This window comes from Cebidichthys violaceus, unplaced genomic scaffold, assembly GCF_023349555.1.
Source record: "Cebidichthys violaceus isolate CVI_PGR_0920_01 unplaced genomic scaffold, fCebVio1.0.p SCAF_9, whole genome shotgun sequence".
NCBI classification, from domain to species: Eukaryota; Metazoa; Chordata; class Actinopteri; order Perciformes; family Stichaeidae; genus Cebidichthys; species Cebidichthys violaceus.
The window spans coordinates 489552-504551 of NW_027176975.1; the positions used below are offsets into that span (position 1 = coordinate 489552).

At 41.2% G+C, this 15000-nt stretch overlaps 2 protein-coding genes across 3 annotated transcripts in view; one reads left to right on the top strand and one right to left on the bottom strand.

Moving 5' to 3' along the window:
- Window positions 1-1959: 1959 nt before the first annotated feature.
- On the top strand, window positions 1960-14224 carry ddx31 (DEAD (Asp-Glu-Ala-Asp) box polypeptide 31). Of its 2 annotated transcripts, none has more exons than XM_068703001.1 (21): window positions 1960-2005; window positions 2515-2631; window positions 2710-2832; window positions 3054-3175; window positions 3295-3370; window positions 5274-5317; window positions 5421-5491; window positions 5644-5753; window positions 6117-6158; window positions 6409-6473; window positions 7480-7599; window positions 7972-8078; window positions 8267-8499; window positions 9056-9208; window positions 9295-9354; window positions 11333-11383; window positions 11485-11624; window positions 11741-11825; window positions 11968-12079; window positions 12158-12383; window positions 13530-14224. In XM_068703001.1, exons 2-21 carry the CDS (start codon window positions 2518-2520, stop codon window positions 13654-13656), a joined length of 2181 nt encoding a protein of 726 aa, XP_068559102.1. In that variant the 5' UTR covers window positions 1960-2005; window positions 2515-2517; the 3' UTR covers window positions 13657-14224. The 2 variants fall into 2 exon arrangements, with proteins under 2 accessions (XP_068559102.1, XP_068559103.1); XM_068703002.1 differs by having other exon boundaries at window positions 1973-2005; window positions 2488-2631.
- Window positions 14225-14600: 376 nt separating this feature from the next.
- barhl1a (BarH-like homeobox 1a) overlaps window positions 14601-15000 on the bottom strand; it is a 3379-nt gene continuing 2979 nt past the window's right edge. The window contains exon 3 of the mRNA XM_068703060.1: window positions 14601-15000. This exon is cut by the window's right edge and continues 218 nt beyond it. The gene's annotated coding sequence lies outside the window, so the exon portion shown is untranslated.

Genomic DNA, 15000 nt, shown 5'->3' on the forward strand with positions numbered 1-15000 from the left:
CTGGTATACTGTTGAGTGGTGGAGCCTCCTTGCTGATTTTGGGATTTATGACAAAACATTTTTGTCAAGCTCTGACATGTTGGTGAACGTCGTTCTTCATTCCCCTGCAGTTATAACGGTCAGAGATTTTGGCTAACGTTTTATCTCTGCCAAAATGGCCACCAGTTGGGTTGTCATGACAGGCCTTCAGGATATTTGGCTTTTAGTGAGACCCTCTTCTTCCCCATGGTAAAGAGTCCCTCCTTCTGCTCGATATGGCTCAGCTGTTTGTCTGAACTGGGACTTGCATTTACACGTTTCTCTGGCGGTAGATCGTAGGTCCACTGGAGATACTTTTGTTGTGTTGCAAAATCTAATGTATCATTAGTAATGTTAATGTATCATTAGTAATGTTAATGTATCAATAGTAATGTTAATGTATCATTAGTAATGTTAATGTATCAATAGTAATGTTAATGTATCAATAGTAATGTTAATGTGTCATTAGTAATGTTAATGTATCATTAGTAATGTTAATGTATCAATAGTAATGTTAATGTATCATTAGTAATGTTAATGTATCAATAGTAATGTTAATGTATCATTAGTAATGTTAATGTATCAATAGTAATGTTAATGTATCATTAGTAATGTTAATGTATCAATAGTAATGTTAATGTGACATTAATAATGTTAATGTATCAATAATAATGTTAATATATCATTAGTAATGTTAATGTATCAATAGTAATGTTAATGTATCATTAGTAATGTTAATGTAACATTAATAATGTTAATGTATCAATAGTAATGTTAATGTATCAATAGTAATGTTAATGTATCAATAGTAATGTTAATGTATCATTAGTAATGTTAATGTATCAATAGTAATGTTAATGTGTCATTAGTAATGTTAATGTATCATTAGTAATGTTAATGTATCAATAGTAATGTTAATGTATCATTAGTAATGTTAATGTATCAATAGTAATGTTAATGTATCATTAGTAATGTTAATGTATCAATAGTAATGTTAATGTATCATTAGTAATGTTAATGTATCAATAGTAATGTTAATGTGACATTAATAATGTTAATGTATCAATAATAATGTTAATATATCATTAGTAATGTTAATGTATCAATAGTAATGTTAATGTATCATTAGTAATGTTAATGTAACATTAATAATGTTAATGTAACATTAATAATGTTAATGTATCAATAGTAATGTTAATGTATCAATAGTAATGTTAATGTATCATTAATAATGTTAATGTATCAATAATAATGTTAATGTATCAATAGTACTGATAATGTATCATTAATAATGTTAATGTATCATTACTAATGTTAATATACCATTAATAATGTTAATGTCAATTAATAATGTTAATGAATCATTAATAATGTTAATATATCATTAATAATGTTAATGTATCATTAATAATGTTAATGTATCATTAATAATGTTAATGTATAAATAGTAATGTTAATGTATTAATGTATCATTAATAATGTTAATATATCATTAATATACCATTAATAATGTTAATGTCAATTAATAATGTTAATTTATCATTAATAATGTTAATATATCATTAATAATGTTAATATATCATTAATAATGTTAATGTATCAATAGTAATCAGTGATAATCAGTTGTTTTCCTTTGTATTTATATATTTGTTCATTCGTTGTTTCTTTTCAACATAAATAATATGGAGGACTAAATCTGACATTTTAATTAATAAATACATGCTATTTATTAATTATGTATTATTTGTATATTTATAAATTAACCTGTCCAATGATAACTCAATCATTCATTGATTTTAATATCAGCTTTACTCCTCTACAGAATAATTAATAACATCTATTATTAAAATCATATCATAACCCTTTCAAAATAAGACGTGAAACTACTGCGCATGTCCACAAAATCAGCTGTGAAGGAGGCGGGGCTTCTGTGACGTCCCCGGAAGAGATTCACACGTGTACTGGTCTGTTCTCTGAGAGTTTCACGGTGAGTTCAGGTTTTGTTTTCCTCTTTCTCTTCGTTTCACAAAGTGAAGCAGCTGCTGTTAGCATGAGGCTAGCATTAGCTGCCACACACACACACACACACACACACACACACACACACACACACACACACACACACACACACACACACACACGTGTTACTGTGGTTAAAGTCGGAGCTAACGATTCTAAACAGGCTAGCTGTAGCATCACGCCGGACTCCGTCCAGAAACGCGTCACTTTACCACAGTGCTCATGTGGACCCTGAACACATCACCGAGGGACGGTCTGTAGTAACGTGTGTGTCCGTTACTGCCGGTGATCTCCACTGACTGAGGAGATGAACGCTTCTTAACGCTCGCGCCACTGATTCCGTTTAAAGCTGTTAAATATGGATTTGGGATCTTGTGTGTTTAGTCTTCATGTTGGTGGTTTGTGTATCAGCTGATCAATGAACCTCATCTATCGGTCACTGTGATAAAGTCCTCAGTGTCCGTCTGCCGTCCCCAGGTGATGACGTCATCAGCAGAGGACCAGCTGTGTCTGAACATCTGCAGCAGCGTCTCCTCTTCCTCCTCCTCTTCCTCCAGGAGGAAGCCTCTGACCACTCAGCAGAGATGGGCCAGAGTGAGTAATCAACAATATGAATATCAGAGTAATCGATAACCTGATCAGTAATCTGATTACTCTCTGTTGGTCCTCCAGAAGAAACAGAATGCAGAGAAGAGGAGGACCGATTCCTCGGCGGAGGAGGAGAAGAAGAAGATGAGGCTGGAGGACACAGCAGAAGAAGAGGAGGAGGAGGAGGAGGAGGAGCCAGACACTCAGGTAAACACACCTGTCACACCAATCAGATGCTTCCAGTGTGAGTCAGCTGATCAGAGAGCACCCTTCATTTACTGCAGAGAAGAAGAAATATGAACTTCCTGTCTGCTGTCAATGAGAAGAAGAAGAAATGTGTCCAGATGTTTGACTCTAGTTTATCCTCCATTCATTCTGGAGGATAAAGATGATGATGTTATTTGTTGTCATGGTGATGGTGTTTACAGACGGACCAGAGGACACCACAGAAGAAGAAGAAGGAGGCAGTGAAGGAACCAGTGAAGGAAACGAGGAGCATCAAGACTTCCTCTCTGTTCAAACACAATCCAGAAATCCCAGAGATCCTCAGGTACACAGCTGCTCTCTGATTGGTCCACAGCCTGATGACGTCATCATCCGTCCTGTTGATTATTGATTATTGATTATTGATTAGTCATTAATAATATTCAGCCTCTTTTCTTCTTTCAGACCAGTTGTCTCTCAGTTAAAGGAGAAGATTTTCACCAGTGACTCATTTTCTGATATGGACCTTCATCCACACCTGGTAACACACACACACAGACACACACACACACACACCTGGTAACACACACACACACACACACACACCTGGTAACACACACACACACACACACACACACACACACACACACCTGGTAACACACACACACACACACACACACCTGGTAACACACACACACACACACACACACCTGGTAACACACACACACACACACACACACACACACACACACACACACACCTGGTAACACACACACACACACACACATACACACCTGGTAACACACACACACACACACACACACACACACACACCTGGTGACACACACACACACACACACACCTGGTAACACACACACACAGACACACACACACACACACACACACACACACACACACACCTGGTAACACACACACACACACACCTGGTAACACACACACACACACACACACACACACACACACCTGGTAACACACACACACACACACACACCCCTGGTAACACACACACACACACACACACCCCTGGTAACACACACACACACACACACACACACACACACCTGGTAACACACACACACACACACACACACACACACACACACCTGGTAACACACACACACACACACACACACACACACACACACACACCCCCTGGTAACACACACACACACACACACACACACACACACACACACACACACACCTGGTAACACACACACACACACACACACACACACACACACACACACACCTGGTAACACACACACACACACACCCCTGGTAACACACACACACACACACACACACACACACACACACACACACCCCTGGTAACACACACACACACACACACACACACACACACACACACACACACACACACACACACACACACACACACCCACCCCTGGTAACACACACACACACACACACACACACACCTGGTAACACACACACACACACACACACACACACCCCTGGTAACACACACACACACACACACACACACACACACACACACACACACACACACACACACCTGGTAACACACACACACACACACACACACACACACACACACACACACACACACACACACACACACACACCTGGTAACACACACACACACACACACACACACACACCCCTGGTAACACACACACACACACACACACACACACACACACACACACACACACACACACACACACACACACCTGGTAACACACACACACACACACACACACACACACACACACCTGGTAACACACACACACACACACACACACACACACCTGGTAACACACACACACACACACACACACACACACACACACACACACACACACACACCCCTGGTAACACACACACACACACACACACACACACACACACCTGGTAACACACACACACACACACACACACACACACACACACACACACCTGGTAACACACACACACACACACACACACACACACACACCTGGTAACACACACACACACACACACACACACACACCCCTGGTAACACACACACACACACACACACACACACACACACACACACACACACACACACACACACACACACACACCTGGTAACACACACACACACACACACACACACACACACACACACACACCTGGTAACACACACACACACACACACACCTGGTAACACACACACACACACATACACTCTCTCAGTGACAACATTCATAAACCATCACTGATCTGTTCACATAATATATAAGATAATAAATACGCTTCTGTCATGTTTATTTAACTTATGTGTGTTGTTGTTGTTGTTGTTGTTGTTGTTTACCTCGTCAGCAGTGTATTAATGTGATCTCTTGTTCTGTAAAATAAATTCATTATAGTCAAGTGTTCTGTGCTGTGATTGGCTGGTTTCTGTCCACCAGGTGGCGACACTGAACAAAGTCCTGAATGTTTCCACAGTGACCAGGTCAGTACACACACACACACACACACACACACACACACACACACACACACACACATTACAGATCACCGTAGTAACTTTAACGTGTGTGTGTGTGTGTGTTCAGTGTTCAGAAACAGACTATTCCAGTTCTTCTGGCGGGACGAGACGCTGTGGTTCGTTCTCAGACGGGTTCAGGTGAGACACTTGTTCTTTGGTACTACTAGTACTGTAGTAGTAGTAGTTCTGTGGGACTAGTAGGACTGTTCTGTGGTAGTACTAGTACTGTGGTACTAGTAGTACTAACGAGGAGCTGGAGCTGCAGGTTTCAGTCTTTAGTGTCTCCTCAGGTAAGACCCTGTCCTACGCCGTCCCCTTGGTCCAGAGTCTGCAGGCGGTCCAGCAGAAGGTCTGCAGGTCTGATGGTCCCCTGGCCGTCGTCATCGTCCCCACCAGAGAGGTCTGACACACACCTGGTCTCTTAAAGGGCCAGCGTCCTTTAACACGACAAAACCGTTCATTACATTCATTGTTTAGTCAATAAAGGTTCAGTTCCCTGAGATGCAAACCGGACCGTCTAAACTGTCGGTGATCATTTGAACCTAGCTGCTCATCAGTCTGCAGTCATGTGACTCTGTTTGTTGAGATGAAACAAACCAAATCCAGCAGCTCGCCACGCTAGCTGTTTCCACCTGTTTCCAGTCTTTATGCTAAGCTAAGCTAAGCGCATCCTGATCATCACTCACAGAGACACTACAAACCTGTCGGACTGTTCCTTTAATATGAATCTAAATCCCGTCCTGTCTGCGTCTCTGTCCCTCAGCTGGCCCAGCAGACGTTCCAGATCTTCCAGAAGCTCCTGAAGGTAACACGAAGCATCACGAGTCAGATGGTGGTTTGATGTTGTATTCCTACGTCATCTCTTCTTATGAAATGTTTTATGTAATATTTCCTTCTGGTGTTTGGAGACAACGTGAATCCTGTTAGTTCACTTCTGACCCACGTGGATCAAAGATTTGTGACTGTTTTTAATCACGATTCTGCAAAGGGGTTTTATTTTGAAAGTTAACCCACTTCCTGCCCTTCAATAATAGTCCCACTTTGTTCCTCTGTAGCCGTTCACCTGGATCGTCCCTGGAGTCCTGATGGGAGGAGAGAAGAGGAAGTCAGAGAAGGCCAGGTGACCTCCTCCTCCTCTAGTCTCCATCCTCTAGTCTTCATCTTCTAGTCTTCATCTTCTAGTCTTCATCCTCTAGTCTTCATCTTCTAGTCTGTATCCTCTAGTCTTCATCTTCTAGTCTTCATCTTCTAGTCTTCATCCTCTAGTCTTCATCCTCTAGTCTTCATCCTCTAGTTTTCATCTTCTAGTCTTCATCCTCTAGTCTTCATCCTCTAGTTTTCATCTTCTAGTCTTCATCCTCTAGTCTCCATCCTCTAGTCTTCATCCTTTAGTCTTCATCTTCTAGTCTTCATCCTCCTCTAGTCTCCATCCTCTAGTCTGTATCCTCTAGTCTCCATCCTCTAGTCTTCATCATCGAGTCTACATTCTCTAGTCTCCATCCTCTAGTCTTCATCATCGAGTCTACATCCTCTAGTCTTTATCCTCTAGTCTGTATCCTCTAGTCTTCATCTTCTAGTCTTCATCCTCTAGTCTCCATCCTCTAGTCTTCATCCTCTAGTCTTCATCCTCTAGTCTCCATCCTCTAGTCTTCATCATCGAGTCTACATCCTCTTGTCTACATTCTCTAGTCTTTATCCTCGAGTCTACATCCTCTAGTCTACATCCTCTAGTCTTCATTGTCTAGTCTACATCCTCTAGTTTAACGTTCTGTCAGTGGTTTTAAAGGTTTCAGGAATCCTTGAGTTGGTTCTAGAGACCTTGAGAAGGTTCAAAGAGTCCAGGAGGAGGTTGATGGACCTAAATAAGGGTTTCAGGAATAATTTAGAAAGTTATCTATAAGCAGCCTTGAAGACGTTGTGGAGGTTCTTGAGAAGTTAAGGGAGTCCTGGCAGAGGGTTTTAAAGAATTAATGAAATAGTGCTGAAATTCCAGAAACTTTCCTGAGGAACTTCAGCCCGAGGAAACCTCAGGGAGTCATTGGGAAGTAAAGGGTTCGTCCTCTGGAGACCAGGACATGTTCAGAGACTTGTTTCTGTAGATCAAACTGACTGACGTCTGTCTTCAGGCTTCGTAAAGGAATCAACATCCTGGTTTCAACTCCTGGACGTCTGGTGGATCACATCAAAAACACCCTGAGCATCGCCTTCAGCGGCGTCCGCTGGCTCATTCTGGACGAGGCCGACCGGTAACTTTCTACCTTCTTCAACGTTTACGTTGACACCATAAACTCATGTTTACAATGTTTAGTGAGGGAATAAATCAAGAGAGAAGTAGAGTCATTTTAGACTAGACTTCTATACAACCAGAGGAGTCGCCCCCTGGTGGACACTAGAGAGAATGCAGCTTTAACTCATGAAGAACCGGAGGTTGATGACTGATTCTTAGTCGAGTATCAAACAGTTAGTTTCAGTTTATATGTCGTCTGAATCTTTATTTAAAGACATTCGGGTGATTTTCATGATTTGAGATTAAATGGAAGAGGACCAATAATTGAGCCTTGAGGAACTCCACATCAGTTCTTTCAGATATAAAGTGACCGATTTTTGTGTGTGTTCAGGACGTTGGACTTGGGTTTTGAGAAGGATCTGACCGTCATATTAAACAGTCTGAACTCTACTGGACCGAACAGACAGAACGTCCTGCTGTCTGCAACGTTAACTCATGGTAAATATATTCCTTTTGTCTTTAGTTTTTGATTCCTCCTTTTATTTCTTTTTAATTTAATTAGACTCTTTTCTACACTACAACCGTAACAGTTTAACACGACACTAAGACCTGTGGCTCAACAGTGATGATTGTTTTTGTGTTCACATGTGATGAGTCATGAGTTTTAAAGCCCCGCTGTGTTTCAGGTGTAACTCGGTTAGCAGACGTTTGTCTTAACGACCCGGTCGACATCCAGGTGTCTGGCCCCGCCTCCTCTGACCTCACCACCACCACCATTAGCTCCGCCTCCTCTGACCCCTGCGCAGCCAGCCAATCGGAGAGCTTTGCTCTGCCCGAGGCTCTGAAGCAGTACATGGTGGTGGTTCCCAGTAAGATCAGACTGGTCTGCTTGGCTGCTTTCATACTGGACAAATGCAAGGTAGACGATATGAATACATGTTCATGATGAGAAATATATAATATATCATAGTAATGAATATATGATATATAATATATTATAGTAATGAATATATGATGTATAATATATTATACTAATGAATATATGATATATTATAGTAATGAATATATAATATATTATACTAATGAATATATGATATATTATAGTAATGAATATATAATATATTATACTAATGAATATATGATATATTATACTAATGAATATATGATATATTATAGTAATTAATATATGATATATTATAGTAATTAATATATGATCTATTATAGTAATGAATATATAATATATTATACGAATGAATATATGATATATTATAGTAATTAATATATGATAAATCTCTGTATACAACTAATGCACTATAGATTTAAAATCCTTCAGATTTCCACTAAATCTCCATTCTAGTTTTCAACAAGTCAGACACCTGGCTCAGGTGGTTTTCAGTTGCAGCGACCTGATTGGTCGATGGCAGATCATCACCAGTTAACGGTCACCATGGTGACAGATTGTTGTTGTCGTTCAGTTTTCTCAGAACAACAAACTCATCGTCTTCACCTCGAGCTGCGAGGCCGTCGAGTTCCTCCACGGCCTCTTCACCTCCGTCCTCTCCGGGCCCTCCTCCAATCAGAGGCCTCGGCTCAGCTTCCTGCGTCTCCACGGCAACATGAAGCAGGAGGTAAAGATGTCCGTCCAACGTTTCTGCTGCTCCTCAGCTCTTTATCTGAGCTGAAGTGAAATGTGTGCATTTGTTTTCTCCACCAGGAGCGCTCAGACGTCTTCCAGCAGTTTTCAGTGTCTCGTTGTGGAGTTCTGCTGTGTACGGTCAGTGTTTTTGTTCATCGCAGTGGTTACACGTCACTCTACATGCTACGTTATATGTTGTATCCATGTTCACATGTCACTATACATGCTACATTATGTTGTATCCATGTTCACATGTCACTATACATGCTACGTTATGTTGTATCCATGTTCACGTGTCACTCTACATCTACGTTATATGTTATATCCATGTTCACACGTCACTCTACGTGCTACGTTATGTTGTATCCATGTTCAAACGACATCAGGGGTGTCAAACTCAAGGCCCGGCACGTCATTTTATGTGGCCCGCGAATCCGGCAGCAAAAAAAAAAAAAAAGTTAAACTTGATAATAAAAATATCCCCATAGTCGAAGTTATGAGATACTTAAACACAGCAGTCATAGAAGCAGCTCTTTGGCTGGTTACTCTACATTTGACATGGAAATGGATTGTGAGTACAATGAAGACTACTTTAAACGTGGCTTTACAACAGATTAAATATTTCATGTGGGATTGTGCAAACGCACCCTTGAAAGGATTTTAAGCTTTGAACAAAGTTACTGTAATAACTTGTGTTTGATATTTGTCTTTGCTATTTTCTTTAATAGTTTGATAGAGTAATGTGGGTTTCTTAACCCTAAATTTAAAGTAACTGCATGTACAATATTGTTACACTTCAATAAACAAAAATCAAATGCAGAGACAGTTATTTACCAATACGTTAGGAGTAGTTACATTTATACAGTCTTACATTTACAACTGGCCCTTTGAGGGCAACCATGATGCTGATGTGGCCCAGAGTGAAAATGAGTTTGACACCCCTGCTCTACATGCTACGTTATGTTATATCCATGTTCACATGTCGCTCTACATGCTACGTTATGTTATATCCATGTTCACATGTCGCTCTACATGCTACGTTATGTTATATCCATGTTCACATGTCGCTCTACATGCTACGTTATGTTATATCCATGTTCACATGTCGCTCTACATGCTACGTTATGTTATATCCATGTTCACATGTCGCTCTACATGCTACGTTATGTTATATCCATGTTCACATGTCGCTCTACATGCTACGTTATGTTATATCCATGTTCACATGTCGCTCTACATGCTACGTTATGTTATATCCATGTTCACATGTCGCTCTACATGTTACGTTATGTTATATCCATGTTCACATGTCGCTCTACATGCTACGTTATGTTATATCCATGTTCACATGTCGCTCTACATGCTACGTTATGTTATATCCATGTTCACATGTCGCTCTACATGCTACGTTATGTTATATCCATGTTCACATGTCGCTCTACATGTTACGTTATGTTATATCCATGTTCACATGTCGCTCTACATGCTACGTTATGTTATATCCATGTTCACATGTCGCTCTACATGCTACGTTATGTTATATCCATGTTCACATGTCGCTCTACATGCTACGTTATGTTATATCCATGTTCACATGTCGCTCTACATGTTACGTTATGTTATATCCATGTTCACATGTCGCTCTACATGTTACGTTATGTTATATCCATGTTCACATGTCGCTCTACATGCTACGTTATGTTATATCCATGTTCACATGTCGCTCTACATGTTACGTTATGTTATATCCATGTTCACATGTCGCTCTACATGCTACGTTATGTTATATCCATGTTCACATGTCGCTCTACATGTTATGTTATGTTATATCCATGTTCTCATGTCGCTCTACATGCTACGTTATGTTATATCCATGTTCAGATGTCGCTCTACATGCTACGTTATGTTATATCCATGTTCACATGTCGCTCTACATGCTACGTTATGTTATATCCATGTTCACATGTCGCTTTACATGCTACGTTATGTTATATCCATGTTCACATGTCGCTCTACATGTTACGTTATGTTATATCCATGTTCACATGTCGCTCTACATGCTACGTTATACTGTATGTTATATCCATGTTATAAAGATGAATCATGTGTGTTTCAGGACGTAGCAGCCAGAGGTCTGGACCTTCAACAGGTCACCTGGATCATTCAGGTATCTATTGAAATCCAACGTTTTTAGAGGCTTAAAGATGTGGTTGGTTTTAAGTGGTAGCCATCTTGTTTTTAAGACGTTGCCATCTCGTGTGTTCACAGTACACTCCTCCCACGACTGCAGCAGAGTACGTTCATCGAGTCGGTCGGACGGCTCGTATTGGTGGAAGAGGAAGCAGCCTCCTCTTCCTCACTCCTGCTGAGACCGCCTTCGTCACCGAGTTGGCCAATCACAACATCAGGTCTGTTGTAGTACTTTCTCAGTACCATAGAGATTACTACTGATGGTGCTGGTCCAGTATTTCTGTTGGTCCAACTCCTGGTTTTGACCGTGTGGGCGGGTTTTGTTGTGTTTCAGCCTATCGGACCTGAAGTTGCAGGACATCCTGTCCAGTCTGATGATAGATGACACCTACAAGGGACGGGGCAAATACCACAGCAAGGTAAGACTCCTTGGTCCACTCAGACCAAGCTCCAGAGACCTCTTAGAACCTAGCTTTAGAGAGCTAAAGGGGTCCGAGAGGTCTCTATGGTGGTTCCAGGTAACTTCACCTTTCTCTCTCTGTCCACCTGTCTGTCTGTCAGGCTTCATCTAAAGCTCTGGAGCAGGAGACCAGAGAGAGGGCAACGGTTCTCCAGACGGAGTTTGAGAACTTTGTTCACTCAGACGTTCAGTCGGTGCAGAACGCCAAGAGAGGTATGTGACCCTCAGTGTCAGTTATTCAGGGTTATGACTCACTTCCTGTGTTGACACGTGTCTCTTTGATGTCATCAGCGCTGCAGTCCTTCCTGCGAGCGTACACCGCCTACCCCTCCCGCCTCAAACACATCTTCCACATCCGCTCCCTCCACCTGGGACACACGGCCAAGAGCTTCGGCCTCAGAGACGCTCCACAGGGCCTCAGAGCCGCCTCGGGCCCCTCGAGCCCCTGGGCCAGGACCCACAACAAGAACCAGAACCACAACAAGGACACCAGCAGCCAGACTGCAGGAGCAAAGAGGTGAGAGACTGATGGTGTGTGTGTGTGTGTGTGTGTGTGTGTGTGTGTGTGTGTGTGGTCAGACCATGTCCAGACAAGCCTGCTGTGAGGAGCAGCTGTTAACAACAACACACACACTGCCAGTGGTCAATAGAGACATAATTACAGGTGTGTGTTTGTGTGTGTGTGTGTGTCCCTCCACGAGTATCCCACAATCCTTTGGGTGCTGGTTGTGTAATGATGTCACGACATTGGTTAGGTATATTGTGTGTATTTCTCCTTCAGTATATTTGTTCTTTGTTATTATTAATCATCACTGTTGAGCCACAGGTCTTAGTGTTGTAGTGTTAAACTGTTACGGTTGTAGTGTTGAAGTGTTATGGTTGTAGTGTTATGGTTGTAGTGTTGTGGTTGTAGTGTTGTGGTGTTATGGTTGAAGTGTTGTGGTGTTATGGTTGTAGTGTTATGGTTGTAGTGTTGTGGTGTTATGGTTGTAGTGTTGTAGTGTTATGGTTGTAGTGTTGTGGTGTTATGGTTGAAATGTTATGGTTGTAGTGATGTAGTGTTATGGTTGTAGTGTTGTGGTGTTATGGTTGTGGTGTTATGGTTGTAGTGTTATGGTTGTAGTGTTGTGGTGTTATGGTTGAAGTGTTATGGTTGTGGTGTTATGGTTGTAGTGTTGTAGTGTTATGGTTGTAGTGTTGTGGTGTTATGGTTGAAGTGTTATGGTGTTATGGTTGTAGTGTTGTGGTGTTATGGTTGTAGTGTTGTGGTTGTAGTGTTGTGGTGGTAGTGTTGTGGTGGTAGTGTTGTGGTGGTATGGTTGTGGTGGTATGGTTGTGGTGTTATGGTTGTAGTGTTGTGATGGTAGTGTTGTGGTGTTATGGTTGTAGTGTTGTGGTGTTATGGTTGTGGTGTTATGGTTGTAGTGTTGTGGTGGTAGTGTTGTGGTGTTATGGTTGTGGTGTTATGGTTGTAGTGTTGTGGTGGTAGTGTTGTGGTTGTAGTGTTATGGTTGTAATGTTATGGTTGTAGTGTTATGGTTGTAGTGTTGTAGTGTTATGGTTGTAGTGTTGTGGTTGTAGTGTTATGGTTGTAATGTTGTAGCTTTGACTCTCAGTGACACAAGACTGAAACCAGACTCGTGGATGTTTTCTTCGTCTTCAGGTTTTCTGCCCGTCAGCTGCTGCACTCCGAGTTCTCCAGCGGGTTGGAGGGAGCAGACGGCAAGAAGAAGAAGAAGAAGAAGAAGAAGAAGTTTGGTCAGTCAGGAGAGGAGGAAGAGGAAGAGTAGGAGGTGAGCAGAGGAGACGAGCTGCAGACACCCGCCTGACTCACTTCATTAGATAGCAGACACAGATCCAGCCAGTCAGATTCCTTCTCCCCGTCAGGTGTTCAGAAGACATTGATGTCATCAGTGAGTGGAAAAACTTTGTGAAGTGTTGAGGAAACATACACAACGCTTTAGTTCCGTTTGAACATGTTTCAAGCTTCTGAAACTTTGGACCCTCTGGTGCTGCTCTCTGATTGGTCAACAGCTTCTTCACTCTTTTTAAATCGTGAATGTGTTCTTATTTACTTTATTGACTTTCAGGAGAAACATTTAGAAACAAACTGTTTGAGGACAAACTGAACTGAAGATGATTGTTTGGTTCTTCAGAATAATGTGATGATTTGTCAGATATTTAAATATGAAAAATATTTTTTTTGTACTCTGATGATTTATTGGAAAATAAAATGTTTTCTTTGCTCTCGAAGGTAAAACACTGAAGTTGTGTCAACGCAGTCTTACTTTATACTGTATATTCAGTAATACTACAGTAACTTTACGGTAATATTACGGTAATACTATGGTATTTCTACAGTAAACACTCTAAATATTAAAACGTTTAAAAGTTCAGTTGGTTGAAGAGTTTCTGTTGAAGAGAAAAGGTTTCTGGTCTCTGACGTTTATTCGACGTCTCTTAACATTAATATTTCATCAGCTCATCGATCTGTTAATGTGGATCTGATTTAATGAATGGACTAAGACCAGGACCAGTCAGAGACCAGACCCCTGTCGTCGTGAGTCCAAACCAACTAGGACTTTACCAAACCCCATGAAACCAGAACAAGTACCAGATGAGTCCAATCAAAAACCCTAAAGGGCCAAAATAAAATTCATAAAAAGACTCTTCAGTTCTTTCACACTTTGTTTAATCAGAAACATTCAAAATACACAATCAACCGTAACGGAGCTGAAACATCAACAATGATTTGCATATTTATTGTAAATATAAAAACTGAACTTGTCTTCGTGTCTCAGATTTGAACTTTGAGTCGGACATTAGGACAGAACCACGTTTTGTTCTGGTCCAGCCTCGATCTGAACCAGTGGTCCTTTTTAACGTGATGTCACACCTGCTGGACCAATCATAAGCGACGTCATTGCTTCCAGCACCTGATCCTGGTCTTGGTATGAACTCCTGACCAGGGTCCAGGATTAGTTCCAGGAGCCGGTCCCTCTAGCCGGCGTTGAGTCGTGAAACGGAACCAGAACCAGAGACCAGGACCATGTCGTCATGAACGTCCTGCAGCTGAAGAGGATCAATAAAAGTCTCTTTCATCACTTTAATAATCAAACGTTCTGTAGAAACCA

What these genes read in the sequence shown, in the direction of transcription:
- ddx31 (XM_068703001.1), top strand. Translation starts at nt 2,518, where the DNA reads ATGACGTCATCAGCAGAGGACCAGCTGTGTCTGAACATCTGCAGCAGC. An exon ending in AGGAGGAGCCAGACACTCAG is followed by an intron (nt 2,833 to 3,053) that starts GTAAACACACCT and finishes TGGTGTTTACAG; the next exon opens with ACGGACCAGAGGACACCACA. An exon ending in TTGGCCAATCACAACATCAG is followed by an intron (nt 11,625 to 11,740) that starts GTCTGTTGTAGT and finishes GTTGTGTTTCAG; the next exon opens with CCTATCGGACCTGAAGTTGC.